The following is a 16,866-nucleotide window of genomic DNA, read 5'->3' as shown; positions in this document are numbered from 1 at the left end:
CTCTGGTCTCTGATTCACATTAAAAAAGAAAATAGGAATTGGCAGACATGCTTCACTTTTGTACATACATACCATAAACAGCTAATGAGCCCGGAGCAGCTGCTTTCTAATCTGTGTTTATCTAAAGTGAGCATCTCTGTACTGACCTGAGTCCAAAAACACATTTGATCTTTGTTTTGTTTGGTTTTTTTTGCATTGCTGATATAGAAGCTATTCCCCTTTCCCCCCCTTAGGACTTAAACACAGAGCTAATCATTATATGGAGGCATACACCATGAAATAGTCTATGCCTCCATATAAACAATGCTGAGATGCTGAAGGACCATCAATGCAGGCTTGCGAGGATTCACCACCAACACATTTATTGCTTGTGAAATGTTTGGCGGTGTTGCCACTAAAAGGGGGGGGGGGTCTTGGTTTCCACACAAGTCTCCTAGCTGTCACCTCACATGCATGCTCTGGGCTTTGACGGACACTGAGTCCACCATGGGGACTTCAGGGATTGCTTGCCTTTGATCTTCTCCCACGACTCTCGATTACCCATCATTCAGCAGGGCTTAGGCCCCGGAGAGCAGCTGGGAGAGGGTGGTGTGTTAACATGAGCTCTGATGTACCCAAGAGAAACCCACTGTCCAACTCAGACATCATATAGCAGATTACACAGACAGTGCCTGTTGTGAATGTTTAGAATGTAAGAGAGAATCAAAATATGTCAGAGGAAGGTGGCAACTGGTTGCATATATAATGCAGTTGCTGTCCATATTGAGGGTTTTAAAGCATCAAAATTAATTTAAATCTTATTATCAGGTCTTTTTCTCTCTCTCTGTCTGCAGAGTTTTCATAGATTTGTAAGGTTTTCATCTGGACTACTCAATATATCTGATGATGGGTGTTCACCCGGGGAGACATGGCATTGATTTCCCATAAGGTGCAGATGACATGTGGTCACACGCACTCCTATTTTACCAACAGCCGTGTCATCCAATAAGTCATGATTTCACCGCTGCTGTCACCTGACATGATGGTTTCTTTGACAAAGTCGGGATTGGGTTAGCCATTGGAGAAAACCTTTTATCCATGGAAAATAAATTCCATATTGCATGTGCAAGTTTCAGACTACCTTCCTTTTTTTATGTTGGTCAAGTGCACATTTCAGTATGCATAACCATGTGATTTATTTAATTAGCTGTCTCTGTCTGAGTTTTTAATCTCATCATTTCTGTGTGTGCTGCAGGCTTCCTCAGCACTGGCGACCAGGCTGCTAAAGGAAACTACGGGCTCCTGGACCAGATCCAGGCTTTAAGGTGGATCAGCGAGAACATTGGCTTCTTCGGCGGAGACTCCAACCGCATCACTGTGTTTGGTTCTGGGATTGGAGCTTCCTGCGTCAGCCTGCTCACCCTCTCCCACCACTCTGAAGGTACAGTACAGCAGAGAGCGAGGGAGTGGGCTGGGGGGGGTGGGGGGATACAGCTGTGGAGCTCATGCCTGCCGGTGTGTAGGCTGCTTGATATTAGAAACTGGCGATGCAGCTAGCGAGTTATTGAGTAATGTGTTCTACTGTACTATGCAGCATAACAAATGCTTTAAGAAGCAGGTGTTTGCATTTAAATGATTGCGATGTTCATTCCCATCCAGAAATTGAAACTCTACGGCAGATTTCAAGTGGGACTTGATGTACTCTGCTGGTTTGCTAGTATCCCTTTCTGTGTCAGAAATAAACATGTAGGTATAATGCATCTTGGTAAGCAAGATACAAAAGGACATGGTGTACCAGGGAGAGCTTTTTAGTGGCATCCACAGTCATGATAAATGTCACACACACACACACACACACACACTCACACTGTTCTCTTTGTAGGCGATGTTGTTTATCTGCTGGCTACCTTAATGCTACTTCATGATGATTTACTGCCCATGTTGGCCATGTCTTTAATACTAAATGCAGCATGCGCGTTTAACCTGGACATGCGATAAACATCCCTCATTCTCCTGCTCCTCCTAATGCATCACTGAATTAAGATAGAGCCTTACTGCTTATAAGTAAGTTCTTGCAGGAAGTGCTTTGGCTTAACTGTTGTTAACCCTGCAGAGCCACATCATCCTTAACCCGGAATTTTTACACTCAGTCACGTACTTGTCCATCCGTTTAAAAGCTGGCTGTTTGTTTTGCGTTTAATTGATAGCGGTGTTGTGTACATGACAGGCTATCATGATATGGAGGTGTTGTTCTGGAGCAATGTGTATGTTTTCCTGAACTGTTTATGTGGTGGTAATATTCTAAATGAGAAATCTTTACATTCAGCCACGCATACAGCCTGGTTGGGAACATGTTAACAAGCCACAAACATGCTGCTTTGGACACACAGGGTTAGAAATGTAACACGGGGCTTTTGCTGTACATTACATGGAAGTGAATTGCATTAAAGAAATCACTCTTGCATTAAATAGAGGATAGGTTTTAGGCAGTACTGTGGTCAGAAAGCTATCCACCACACATACTCTTACACACACACACACACACACACACACACACACACACACACACACACACACACACACAATTCTTTTTCTTGTCACTAGGCAGAGTGAAATCTCCAATGTGCATTTGAAAGAGGTCATTTGAGCTGCTCTTCTTTGGTCCCCATTACAGTGCCAGGGATTTGTGATGTGTTTTGCGTTCTCCAATTTGCATTAAAGTGTTACTAATTGCCTTGATTTCCTCCGATGAATGATGACTGCTTTTGGATTGAATTTTTACCATAAATGCCTTTTTTATTCATACTCCATAATGCTACGCTCCATGTAGCATGTTATTATACTGCCAGTGAAACCATCTCCTCTGCCTCCTAGTAAATTGGATATTACCGGGTCTGTTTTTTCCCCTGAATGGAAATGTATGCCCCACTGATGGGATAAAAAAAAGAGCCAGTAAAACTTGAGGGATCCTAGGAAATTGAAACAGGAAGCCTTCTATCACGCCAGGACTCTTGCTGCGAATGTTACCAATGGCAATCAGATTTCACACAGTCTCTCTCGGAGCACAGATTGTTGTAATTATATAAAGTTTAGGACTGGAGTGGGCTGCAGGATGTGACAGGAAATCCAAGTGAAGAAATGTCTTTTTGCACCTGCTTTCACAATCTCCGCTGTACTCTACCCCTGCTCTTCTCATCCTCCTCCTCCTCTCCTATAGTCTTACCAGTTTAAGTGAAAAACTGGTAGTATGTCTTTGTTGCCAGGACAACGCAATAAACAAGAAAGGAATCAAAGTGACTGGATCCGAATAGAGGTGAAAATTGAAGTAAAAATCTATAATCAAATGAATTATACACTGTGGCATGAGCACACCTGGTTTCAGGTGGCCTTTAGTAATGGATTTCTGTAATCATTTTCTACTGTAGCATCTCAGGAAGAGCATCTTATATTGAGTTTCCTAGTTTGCACTCTGAATGAATGGAAATTAAGTCAGGAAACAAGATTATAAACAATGTATCGTGGTCCCACTGCCATCTCTTGATTTGACTTTTTATTTCGACTTGCCTGCGAATAAAAATTCATACTCAATCTGTAGAAATAGAAGTAGTGGTGTCACATTGAATCAGGCGTGTTTGAACTCAGGAGTAGCATAAGATATGATATTATAACATAGAGTACACATGTCTACAAGCGCGCACGTGCACACAATTGTACACAAACATCTTCCTTCACCTAAGCCCAGGTAAAAAAGAAAAGACAAAAAGAAAAAGTAAATCAGCAATGACACACTGTTCCGGAGCTCCCTGGTGTGTCGGTGTGTTTAATGACAGTATTCCCACTCTTACTGTACACAGTCTGTCATCACTGCCTACAGTGCATAGACTTTCCATCTAACAGAGACTCCTTTTATGCCTGTTGGAGGCAGAGTGACAACTTACTTCAGATGCTCCATGTTCCTCCTGAAGCCTATTTAATAAGCTGGATCCTCCTATATCATCCTAGCCCTACGGCCTCTCTCTTTGATTGCCTGCTCCTCTGGCCTGGCCTTGGTGTCGTCTCCATGTGGGCGTGCCGAGGGCTCCAGTCACAGGGTACATCCATCACACAACCCCCCCTCCCCCTTCTGGCCTGCATGGAGGCTGGCCTGGACGTCCTCTCGTGAGGGCTGGATTTTTTAGACCCCGGTCTCTGCCCTGCCTCCTCCATCTAATCTCCTCCTCACTGCACCCATCTGTCTCCCTGCCTTCACAGACAGTAAAAGCATGCGAGGGACACACGCTTTCTCTCCATGTGCCAGCGTGTCGTTCTCTCTCTCTGGGTTTCTGCTCCCTAGTCTGCAGCATGTGTGGTGTGTTGCTATTAATAAGATGGCTGCCTTGTCTGCTTTGTGGCAAGCAATCTAGCTGCACATCTGAGACTTTGGAACCAGAATGGTCATTAAAAGCGCAGTCTCTCTCGGCAGGAGAGTGTTTTTGACCAGCTTATTAAATGTAGCTCAACAGTTGTGGTCCCACAGAGGGAAATCTCCGTCCCCATCTTCTTTTTCTCTGGCTTCAAACAGAAAACAGCTGAAGAAGTTCAGAAGCAAGGACATTAGCCAGTCCCATGTATTATCTATCTGGCATCGCGCAGGCACTAATTGAACATGCAGATTTGGCTTTTTCCCTATCTCCTAATAATCATTATGATATAAAAAGTGAGATGGCTTCTCTGCACAGGAACAGAATACCAAGTAGCCAGTGACTCAGACATGTGTATTTCTACATATATATCTAAGAGAGTGGATATATATCTTTCTCCCTTCTCAGAGACAGAGAAGATTCTCTATTCTTACTCACATGTGTGCATCACTGTGCGTATCCCAGCTGTCCACATATGTGCACACAGGCGTATCTATCCACGGAGCACACATGAGGGAAGGGCTGGTTGTGGAGCCGCTGAAGGTCGTTTGGTTTCTCTTTTTTTTTTTCTTCTCTTCCTGTAAGCAATCAGGATAAAAGCTCCGCTTCTGAGGAAGTGCTCCCCTTTTAATGGAACGTCTTGGACATTAAAGACAGCTAGTGTGGAGGATCCTTCATGCCAATGTCAGCTTTCATTTTTATTAAGACTTCTGGGTTATTGAGGACCATAAATGTGCATGTTAAATGCTTGGGTTTTTATTACAGTAGTGCAATGACTACCAAGGCTTTTTAATGCAAGACACCACCTGCAAACACTGAAACCCCATGAACCATGAGTATTAAGAGGGCAGTGTGACAGGTACTCAGTTTTCAGCAAAGGGCAACAAGTTTTTGAATCCATTTAGAGTGAAGGATAGCATAGAAGGTGATTAAGTGAAGGAATGCATCATGGCGTATGTGAATATTGAGGATCAGAGAGATTGAAAAAATCTAATGGCGTGGCAGGACATTTCTTTCCAATCAAATCTGAAATATTAACTTTATTAATTGCTGCTCTACATAGTGAACTACTTGCTGTGGATTTTCTGACTAGAATTTATGACTCATGCTGTCTTGGAAAGGATGTGACTTGGAAGTCATAGGAACTGATGTATTACTGTACAATCTCCTTCAGCTGATTGGGTGAGAAACTAGTTCCAGTGACTTGATTGTGATGTAATGATTACAGTGAGACACAAGCTGCCATGTCCTGAATGGTCAAGTGTGTGCAGTCAGTGAATCATCTGAGAGCAAAATGGCTGTCAAGAAAACAACTAAAATTACACACACATCGTAGTGAATGTGACAGTTTGCTCGTAATACGCTGTCACTGTTATTACTGTCTGTTATATGGCGGAAATTTAGAATTGTACTTTTTTAGGATTATTAGGTTAAATGATAAAACAAAGTAGATTAATGTATAAATCATGTAAATCATCATAAATGTATACAGTGAATACATTTTGTCTCACATTTCAACTTGATAAAGACTTAGTTTAATGAAAACTGAATATTTTACTTTGTGATATTCATTACAAATACATAAACATTTGTCACTGAGTTTGCATTTGTCTGACATCTCTTTCTCTCTAAACATCTACAGTGTTCGGTGTTTACACCCAGTAACACAGTTTTGTCATTTCTGTTAAAACACATTTTTCTCCCCACCACCACCCTCCCCGTATTCCCCCTGTAGTTTAAACAAAACAAATATTTCATGTAGAAATGATACTGATACAGAAGCAAATAACAAATAAGTCAAAGTTGTATAATGAATAATAATGATAATGTAATATTAAATTATGGGTTAAGGCTGGATATTTAGTATGAATATGGACCCTAAACAAAATCATATTGATTAGTTTGCAAAATATATTTTTTTTCATATTAATCGTATAATTGCTTCATTAGTCTAAATTATGCTTCACTATGAGATTGACTGGCTTTACATATTTGTGTAAAAATGCCAGACAAGCAGTGTTCAAATACAACACAGTCTGATGGAGCTGATTCGTGGGGCGATGACTAAATTGGTCATTTTTATTCATTTTAGTCTATTTTTATTTTGTTTATTTGAGTAGTCTTTTTCTTCCATTCATAGTATAGATGCACTAGATTCAACATGAGCTCTTTGTATGCATGTATAGTTTCATACATAGTAATTATTTATGCATAGTTTCATAGTAGTTTGAATACATATTAGTGCAAATAGAAGGTTAGGGAACAAGGCCTTGTCAGGGCCCTTCTGTGATTTCAGTGCACAAATGAGTGTAAATGACTGCTGTGCTGTTTCTGGCATGTATTTAACTTGTGGACTTATAGAGGAAGGAAACAAGACTGACAACAATGTTTATTGGACCTCGAATCAATCTGCCTGTGTCAATCTTGCTGATACAGTGCTGCCGTTGTGGGATTCAAAGCAGGCGTTGCCATGAGCACCTAACCTCTGCTCTGACAATCATTTACCATGTACATGCAGGCTTGTAGTTGTCCTTAGAGGGAACAACACAAACACTGTTGTAGTACGGCTGCTGGGAATTGTGAGGCTGTGTTAAGCTTTGAGAACTTGTACACTCATTCATTGCTGAATCTTGAGATATCGACACATTATCTAAGGCTAATAGAAATGCTGCTCTGAATTACCCTATCTTACAGAGTGAAGAAGAAGGCCAGCAGGCCATATAGATGAAGAGTGTGTGAGTGTTACACTACATCACTGCTTTAACTGTAATGTTACATCTGGCTTTGACCTTTGAAAATAACACGTGTGGGTTTCCTCTCTGAAACGAGACCCCTGGGAGGTTCTCCTTGTGGAATGCCCTACAGGCCTGTACACCCCCACTTCATAATGTCCCTGTGCTGAGATCTCACCGTACAGATCTAGAGGTGCGATCCATCCAAACTCAGTGTTGACTTAATTTCTGTGGGCTCAGGCATCCTGTAGCAGCCATCCATCGCTTGTGGAGTTAAAGCATCAAATAAAGGCACCTTGCAAGAGCAGGAATGTGAATTGGAGTCACCAGGAAAGATAGCTGCATAACCACATCCCTGGGATGTTATTCATACACGATGCAGCTGCCATTGTTGTGCAAATGCCTTGTGCTTGAGAAAAACCAGGGACAATTGTCGAAGTTGAATAGACCCCATTTCTGAGGTGTCAAAGGCATTCAGCAAATCGACACTGTAAAGTTACCTGGGTGTTTGGGGCAACAGAATGCCTCCATCTAAAGGTTTGATTTGGCTGTTTGCTGAAGGGTGTCTGTGCATCTCAGGGTGTGAAAAAGGCCTATGCGAGATGAGAGAATGGGGACGCGCCTTGTCAGGTGTCGTATTCTTCCACCTCGATTGACAAGAGCGATAATTAAACCAGGGGGATGCCATCTCTGCGGAGCAAGAATGCTTGTATTTATTTACGCTGACTACTCGGCTTTATTGTCTGCCATATAGTGTGGCCATCATTGTGTGGAAAAAGTAAACTGCTTTTAACAAGTGGCCTATGTGGCATTTTTCAGTCACTCTTTGAACGGCAATGTCTTTGACTTTGTACAGCGGAGCAAAATTGCTTTATTTTTAAACAACAAAGATGGTGGATTATTCACCAGCTAAGAGGTAATACTTTCTCTCTTTTGAACTCGAAATAAATTGGAAATGACCTTATTCAGGCAGCAAATAGGTTTCTTCTTTTAACTACTCACCGTTGCAAAGAGAAATTAAGCCAAAGTTGTATTGAGCAGAAGAAAAAAAGGAGGCCCTGCAGAGTAAAGTGTGGTGGGAGGGGTGTATTAGGGGTAAAGATGACTCCACTGAGGTCAGATAGCCAATTTGTGGTAACACTCTAGAAAATAATATCCAGTTGTGCTGTCCATCAGAAGGAGGCAGCTTTACCTATTCCTAGCCAGAAGAGAGCAGGGGAATGAAGAATTGACAAATGGCCTGAAAACGGTGAAGGCAGTTCATTCAGGTAGTCCAGCCATCAGTCTGTCTCGGCTTGCAGCAGGTAGTTGAGCCTATAAAGCATGGAGTTATAGGTGTTAAAGAGCCGAGCAGCAGGTCAGAGAAAGAAGCAGGGGATAATTGAGTACTTTAGTAAATCCATGCCTCCATCAACCAAGGTAATAGCTCACAGCATTGCATATACCTGTAGCCCCAGATCCACAACTGTACGAATGGGCTTCAACAGCCTGAGCGACATGTGGCACACATGGGCTGTCTCAGCAATATCCTCCAAGACAATACAATGAGACCCATCTGGTGATGTATCGCCGAGATTGCTTTTGGAATCTAATCGCAGCTGATGAACGAGGTGACTACAGAATATGTCATCTGTTGATGACCTGCAATCCCCTGTGAAGATACTGGCAAGTCATTAGTTCAGGTAGATGCCATCTATGAATCATTCTTGATAAATCATTGTCAAGGGCGCATTCATACACTTCCTAATGGACAGTGACAGTCGTGGTGGATGGGGGAACGGTGGCTGCAGCTCCTGTCTGTACCCTGCCATTCTTTGAACCTCTTTTAGATCAATTAAACCAATAGCTGCATCATATTGTTCCCACACTGTCTCGTCTGCTTCCTCTCTTGATTGGTCTAATGACTTGATGGAGGTCTCTGTCTGTCTGTCTGTCTGTCTGTCTGTCTGACTGTCTGTTTTTCTGTCTGTCTGTCAATCCATTTCCCCACTAGACTTGCCTCGACTCCACTGCCTTAATCTCTGAGGCATTTTCTTCAGCTCCTTTTCCCCCTGTACCTCATAGCAGTTTCTTTCTTTTTCCAGTACCCACCCTCCCCCATGTCTCTCTTTCGTCTTCTCACCATGTCTCCCTCTCTCTGCCTCAGTCTTTCTCTCTCTGGCACCAGTGTAAAGCATCCATTATAGAGTGATGCATGGGTGTCTGTGTGAGTGGGAGAGAGGGACTTGGCACTCCTCCTGCCCCACCTGCAGAGGAAGCACTGACAGCTGAGCACTGGGGGTTCATCTCTCCCCCTCCTCCCCCGCCCATCTCCACATCTCTACTGACCTCCCTCCTCCTCTAACACCTTCTCTATCTCTCGCTTTCTCCCTCTCCCTCCCTTTATTCCCTGTTGTTCCACACATATTGGCCCAATTTCTCCCACCACTCACTAGTTTCCCTTACACTATTTCATTATGTCGATCCATCTTTTTTTTACACTGTCTGTTCTCTCTTTTTGTCTTCTTTACTGCATTTTTATTTGTTTGTTTTTTTTACTCATGATTGTATACGTGTTTATTCATTAGGCATTCCACACTAGGCAACACGGCTGACTGAATAGGTTGTTAAATAGACTGTTGTTTCCTTGTTTGTCTGCCAGATGAACAACTACGATGTAATTAGCTGAACTTTGCCCTTTAGCGATGACCATGAGCACTCTGTGTTTGCTTGTTGTTGCTGACAGCTCACCTCTGCGGCTAGCTAGGTCAGTTCTTCGGTGTCTATACATCTGTTTAACTCTGCTGAGAGAAAAGTGCTCAATGCCTCTGCATACATAACAAAAGAGTACTGTGGAGCTGCTATGAAGCAACGCTATGCTCGAGAGCTCCATCGCATTCCTCATCAATTTCACAGGCTTGCATAATATGTGATTTATATACATCTTCTGCATGGGAAAGGGGACATTACCAGGTGTGTCAAACTGTTTCCGGCGATGTTTTTGAAACTTCTAAATTATTTTGACATAGGGAATGTATGACTTTGTGCTCACTTAATTCTGATATAACCGCTTCATCTGCACTGAGAGGAAAAATACTTGTTTACTGCATGATTATAGGCATCCAGAAATATATCATTCTGTTTACACAGAGCCTGCTTGCTACAGTCTGTGCTTACAGACAGAATGATTTGGAAGGAAAATTGTTTTTTCAATGTGTGATAAGAAGTGTTGCATAGGGAAAACATCAGTCCAATTACTTTGCTATAGGACTAAGCTGGTGTGATTTGCTTGGTAGGAGCCTATAACAATGTGATATAGTGAATGGAATTCATGTATGCCACCTGGATCCCTATCGCTGACATAATATACTGTGTTTAACTGTCCTCTGTGTGTGTGTGTGTGTGTGTGTGTGTGTGTGTGTGTGTGTGTGTGTGTGTGTGTGTGTGTGTGTGTGTGCATGTGCATGTGCAGTCACAAGCTGTAGCCTGCCTACCAAGACGTTCAATTCTGGGCAGTGCAAATGCATTAGCCTTAGCTGTGAAATTTGCATAGTCTGAGCACAATGAAATCCCCAATGAGAGGAACTTCAGCAAACATGCTGACGAGCAGAAACCTCTCCTATAAAGGGCCAACATCGTGCAACCTGACAAAAAGACTAAATCTTTTGCTCTCAGACCCGCAAGGCTTTAATAGATTTTTAGCTTAGAGAGAGGTAACATAAGCTAAAGATCCTTTTCTGTGGTAAAAGAGAGTGACCCACCAAATCGAATGCAACTGTCAGAGAACAATATTACTAATGTGCTATTTCACAACCTGTAGACAATTTTCTTCACCTGGACAGGAAATGCTACGTCAAGTTACAATGTTCATATTTGCTTAACATCTACACTGAGAGGCTACTCGTCGCTGCAGATTGAAGAGTAAAAAGACAAAAATGCAGATAGACACTTAGACTTTATTTCAGATTAGCATCTGCATGTTACAAGTTACTGCAGGTAAAATATTTTGCACACCATTTTACTGCATATTGCATATAGTGTATATATTTTTCCTTATAGTCTTATATTTTCTGCTATATTTTATAATATACTTATTTTGTGATTGTACTGCACTTCTGTACTTTTTGCACTACATTCCCCTATGCTGCTGTGTCTAATTTGAATTACTTCTATGGGGATCAATAAAGGAACATCTTATCTTATACACAAATAAAACATCTACACAGGTTTCAATGTTTAAAACTTTTGGTCTGTTTAGGCCCTTTAGCATTTTAAAAAAACAGAATGATAGGGATACCACAATTAAGCAACAAGAAAAATGCTTTTACCAACAAAACTGATTATGCCCCCGAAGGCTTTTATTGTGAAACAGCTGCAGGAAGTGCTGAGGAACTGTTTTCTGACAAAGCACAGCAGTCAGAATCAGAAACCAGTGAGGCTCCTATCTGTTAAAAAGAAAAGTAAGAACACAAATTTAGGAGTAAAACAAAACTCCCAATGTGACTCCTATGATATAACCGTGAGCTAACACTTGCAGATTAAAGGAAACACTAAAAGCAAAGTTCCTCAAAGCTGTCCATGATAAGCTGTTTAGTATTCAACACAGTGGCGTAGTTGTATGAAGAAGGAACAAAAAAGAAATTGCAGAGTACTGGCAGCTCTGCCTATTTTCATAACTAGGCACACCTGGCTAATTGCTGCAAAATATAAGTGTAGACTTTCAGAATCTCTTGGTTGAGCTCTGATACAGCCCCACATTCAGAACAGCCCTTCATTTCAAGCATACAGCAACCTTGACAGCTAAACTGACTGCTCAACAAAGGCAAAAACAATACCTGCAAAGTAAATCTTAACCCATGTATCATTTGAAGGTGACCTGGGCCAGCGACAGACAATCAAGCCTTTGACAGACTCATTATTTAACGAAAACAAATACTGCTTTTTGCCAGCCAAACATAATGTTGTAACAAGTTTTTCTAAAATGAAAAATAGGCATCACTCCTGAAACATTTCTCCTTGTTTAAGTGAAGGCTGTTTGGAGAGCATGCATCCTCCGCAGTATTTCAGATGTTGACAAACCCATATGGTATGCCACTAATCTTGATCGATGCCCACACTGTGAACACTACTTACACTGTAGAGGATAATGAAATGTAGCAATGCAACATTTCAGAAAAATCATCACTCTGATCTGTTTATTATCCATTATGAAAGGCATCATGGCCTCTCCCGTTTTCCACTCAGAAAAACAATGCAAAGGAGTGTTTACTTTCCAAACACAGAGTGGCACAGAGTGCTCATAAAAATGTCTGCGCTCACCCAATGTGCTATTCTTAGGGTTCCCCTTAGAGCCACTATCTAATTGGAGCCTTGGTTGTCTTATCGGTTAAGCTATCCTCCACATACACACCTTTTTTATGAGGCCTGTGAGTGACTGAGATCCCCTGTCTGGATGTCTGTGGCTGTTCTCAGGCATGTCCCGGGACTCCTGCACATCGGTGAGGGCTTCATTAGCGGTGGATGGGAGGTGGCAGCAGAGAGAGAACAGCTGTTTAGCTAACCACTTGCATTGTTAGCCAGCCTTCTCCGTATGCCTAACTGCCTAAATCCGTCCCCTAGCTGCTAATAGAATGCTCATTAGGAGAGGGGAGGGAGACTCGATGGGAAACAGCGCCACTCTGCTGCAGCCCTACCAGCATTCGCTACTCCTCCTTTCCCTCTGGTCTCTATTAAAAAGCTGTGTGGAATAAAGCTTCCCTCTGTGGAACAACTACCTATCTAGCCCATCTTGACCTCTCACCCTGAAATCCTGGGAAAGACAGGGGGTGTATGGGTATCTGAGTTCTCCTCTGAGACGTCCACCAGCCTTTGTGATACCAAAACATGCTTGTCGCTTGGAAGAGATACTAAAAGATACAAGATTTGAAAATCCCAGAGGACAGTCAGATGATGCCTTCTGCTTTGAGCGATGAAGAGAGAAGAGGTTAGTTTTGTGTAGGTTTTCTTTTTATCTATTTTCTTTTTTTTTTTTTGCAAATTCCCCCCAAGTGGTGTGGTGTTAAATTATTCAAACACTGTAGATTGTGCTGCCGTAATTTGTCAGGAACCCAAAAGCACACGTCTTTTTCTCTGTGTCAGAACTGATGAAGCTGGCGTGGAGGAGGGAAAGCTCCGACATTAGAGATGGCACTGTGAATATCTGATGGTGTTCACTGGAACAGCTACAGATCAGAGCCAAAAACACTGCCCCCCCCCCTGTCACAGCCAAAACACATCCCTGGCTGAAAAAGGGTGGCCAATGTTTGATTAAAATTCAAACAGGAAAACATGTTACCATGGAACTACTTCATTGAATTAACACAGGCCAGTTGCTGACATTCCCCCTGCAGAAATGCAGGAAAACAAAGTGCAGAGCGACATGGGGGAGACAATGTGTGGTAGAACTGATATGCTCCAAGCTATTTACAGTGACAGCAACTGAAGACTCTACAGTCATGTGGAAATGTACTGAGGAATACACAGAATACATAATACCATGAATAATAATACCATATTGGCCAAATCTAAGACTGAATAAGACAATGCTCCCTTTTGCACAAACCTGATTGTTGATAAATACTTGTTTCAGATAAGATGCACTCTGAATGAGCAAGGTAGGCAGATATCTTAAAAACATCAAATTAAGGTTGGGGAACATAATGATTTATACTGTGAGACATAATGTTATTTGACTGTGGGCACTGTTGCAAATCAATAAGCATCAATGTTTTCTGTAAAACTAGATTTTTATATGATTCTTGCATCAATGTGATGAAGTGTCCTGATTTGTCAGGTACTTAATCTGCTAGATGTGCCAAAAACAGACACTCCTGTCTGGATACTTTATTCCTTAAAGGTTTCTCAGTTGATTTGTCTGTACTGCTTCATGATAAACATCAATATGACAGCGATAGTGGATTTTGTCCATATTGCTCTCTTCTTTTTTAAATGCATGTTCACATTTAAAGCAATTAAAATACATTAAAACAGAGTGATTATATTTTTAATGGAGTAGAAAAAACTATAGTCTACTGGTTTGACAAAACTATCACAACTCAAGGTCTGCATACTACCTTTTCCTGGAGCTTTCAACCAATTTCATCAGCAGATGGAGTTTGCTCGGTTGTCATGGAGATGGTTCTATTGACATGTGAGCTCAGTAGCTGTTAAGATTTTCTCCACAGCACTTTAAGGACTTCTCGTCCAGCTGTGAAAGAAGAGTAGAGTAACGGTATCCATCCGATTCAATTTTACCATTTAACCAGTCAGCATTAACCAGTGTATTTGTGTATTGACCATCATCAGCACTCTAAAAAAAGCAGCAAATGGAGTTGATCCAGATATTTTCCCTCCTTACTATTTCTGTTCTACCAATGAGAGGGAGGGAGGGAGAGACACAGATAGCACAGAGACACAGAGTTTGAAGGCATGATGTGTCATCCACACATTTTGTGTTTAAAATGATTTTACTCTGAGAAGACATTGTCTTATATGTAGGTTAGTCCATTAATAGCAAATCAATATTATACCACCTTGCAGTTCCAAGCAACATGACCTTGTTACTGTTTACCAAGTAGAGCTGAGTGTTGAGTTCATCATCAGTGGCCTAAATACCTATAGGTTACGTTTTGGTGAAGTAAAATAGATGTTGAAGAGATTTTTAAGTATTTATGTTCAATGCTCATGTACAAAATGGAAATAGAAATGAGACAAAATGTGCTATATCTTTGGTACATGAAAATCAACAGCCTACAATAGACATTTTTCATAGCAGACATTTTGACTTCCTTTTTAGTAGGAAAAGCGCAGGTGTTTCTCATAACTTTAACGACAGCTCTTTCCATTTTAAGTGGCCCAGTAAGTTGTGACAGTGAGTCGGCATTAACAATACCAGGACCCTGGAGCTGAATAGATTTTAGTCAGCATTAATTTGATTATTTACCCCTGGGTTTTTCCTACTGTCACATGTCAACATGTCTGCTATGAAAAATGCCTGTTGCAGAAATTGTCAACACAAATCCAGACCCATGTCAGTACCTTACCTCATAAGCCTTGTATACATAATCCTGTGACTACAGAAATGAAAAAATAACAATCAGATCATCTAAATATATAAAATATCATGTAAATTAATGTATTTTTCTTAAATGAAAAAGTAATATTTGACCTTTAAAACCAACATTGAGTTGGTGTTTGAAGGGCAATAAAGATACATATTTCCAACATGCTGAGGACCTTGTAATCATGATAATGTGTTACATTCAAAATTTCAAACTTGAGAGCCACAGAAAGAAGTGTACATTTCTAATCTGTGTGCTACAGACTAGACCTGTGCGTCACTTCTTTATGTGGTGATGGAAGCTGACAATGACACATTCTATAGTAATGGCAATAGGCTTACCAATGCCACTCTGAATGTGTGCTGGAAAAGAATGTCTGTGGGTGAGATATGTGTCAAGTGTTGTGACGTTAGTTGCTGTTGAATATGTGTTAGCTTGACACTGAGAAAGTGGAGCGTGCCAGCATGCAGCCTAACTGATAGACGAGCACACTCAGTCTCACACACACATAACTCATCTCCACAGACTCACATCGATACTGCACAAACATGTACATACGTGCACAAACACTGCTATACACGTTCTGACACACAACACATACACATTGCTCTGACTATGGCAGGTCCCTGGCCTGTGGGATTGACTGTCATTAAAGGATGGCCTGCACAAACATTCTCCTCCATGCTCAGCTCAGCTCCGCACACATGCAAACACACACACACACACACACACACACACACACACACAGAGTCCATGTGTACATGTAAGTCCACATACTCTCCCACTCTAGGGGATTTCATGTGGCTACAGCTGTGTGCCTACTGGCACTGGCAGCAGGAGACACAACAGAGAGAAGAGAATATAGGGGGAAGATATGGAAACGGACAGATTGCAGTGAAAGGCATGTTACCATGGAAAAGAGGACAAAAACATTAGAAGGGAACCTGTGCACTCTCTCGAATGAGCGTGATATTTTTTCTTTTCTTTTTTCTATTCTCTCCTCTGCTGCCTACAGCCTGGTTTGAATGTAAAAGACTGATAATCTGAAGTGTGACCGCTGAGGCAGAAAGGCAACTATTGAATGCCTTTCTTACCTCAGTGAGGCAGTCACACAGCTCCACAAAGTTCACCAGAATGCAGACGCGTGTATACGCACAAGGACCCACACAACATAAGCAAATAGAATAACTGTAGCCAGCAGTATGCTCTTACACACACACACATACACAGACACACAAATAAATAGTGAATGAGGCTGCCAGGGCGGGGACGCACTGCTCCTCGCCCTAGCTCAGCTCACAGCTCTCTGCCCTTGTGCCGGGACCTCGGCCTGTCACTCTGCGTTTTACTCCCTGCACCACCACTTCACTGTAAGCAGCCAACACAATTTTGGGTATTGAGGTGGTGAAGAAACTGTCCACCACTACCCATTTGGCCTTTTCAGAGCTTGACAGAAGGGACTGGAGGTAAAAATACACTGCATTCTGTACTTGCCAAAATTTAAAATGGCTGGAGTGCCACTGAAAAGAGAATGTATATAGTCCTTGTTATTAGGCCGGCTGGTCTGAAATGAGTTTGACACAGCGCCAGACATTGAGATGTTTTCTGTCACTCTGTTTTTTTGTTTCAACTGAAATTCAATATGATACATTAGTGTTCCAAATGGAGTCTGTGCAA

The 16,866-nt window shown here is 41.8% G+C and overlaps 1 protein-coding gene across 3 annotated transcripts in view; it reads left to right on the top strand.

Moving 5' to 3' along the window:
- The window catches only part of nlgn3a (neuroligin 3a), a 118,440-nt gene that overhangs the window by 71,257 nt on the left and 30,317 nt on the right, over positions 1-16,866 (top strand). For all 3 annotated transcript variants that reach the window (XM_051421184.1, XM_051421183.1, XM_051421181.1), the window contains one exon: positions 1,235-1,420. In XM_051421184.1, coding sequence (XP_051277144.1) covers positions 1,235-1,420 — 186 coding nt within the window. The remainder of the gene's footprint in view (positions 1-1,234; positions 1,421-16,866) is intronic.

The sequence above is a fragment of the Dicentrarchus labrax genome, unplaced genomic scaffold, assembly GCF_905237075.1.
Source record: "Dicentrarchus labrax unplaced genomic scaffold, dlabrax2021, whole genome shotgun sequence".
Taxonomy (NCBI): domain Eukaryota; kingdom Metazoa; phylum Chordata; class Actinopteri; family Moronidae; genus Dicentrarchus; species Dicentrarchus labrax.
This window is presented reverse-complemented; position numbering and strand designations above follow the sequence as displayed.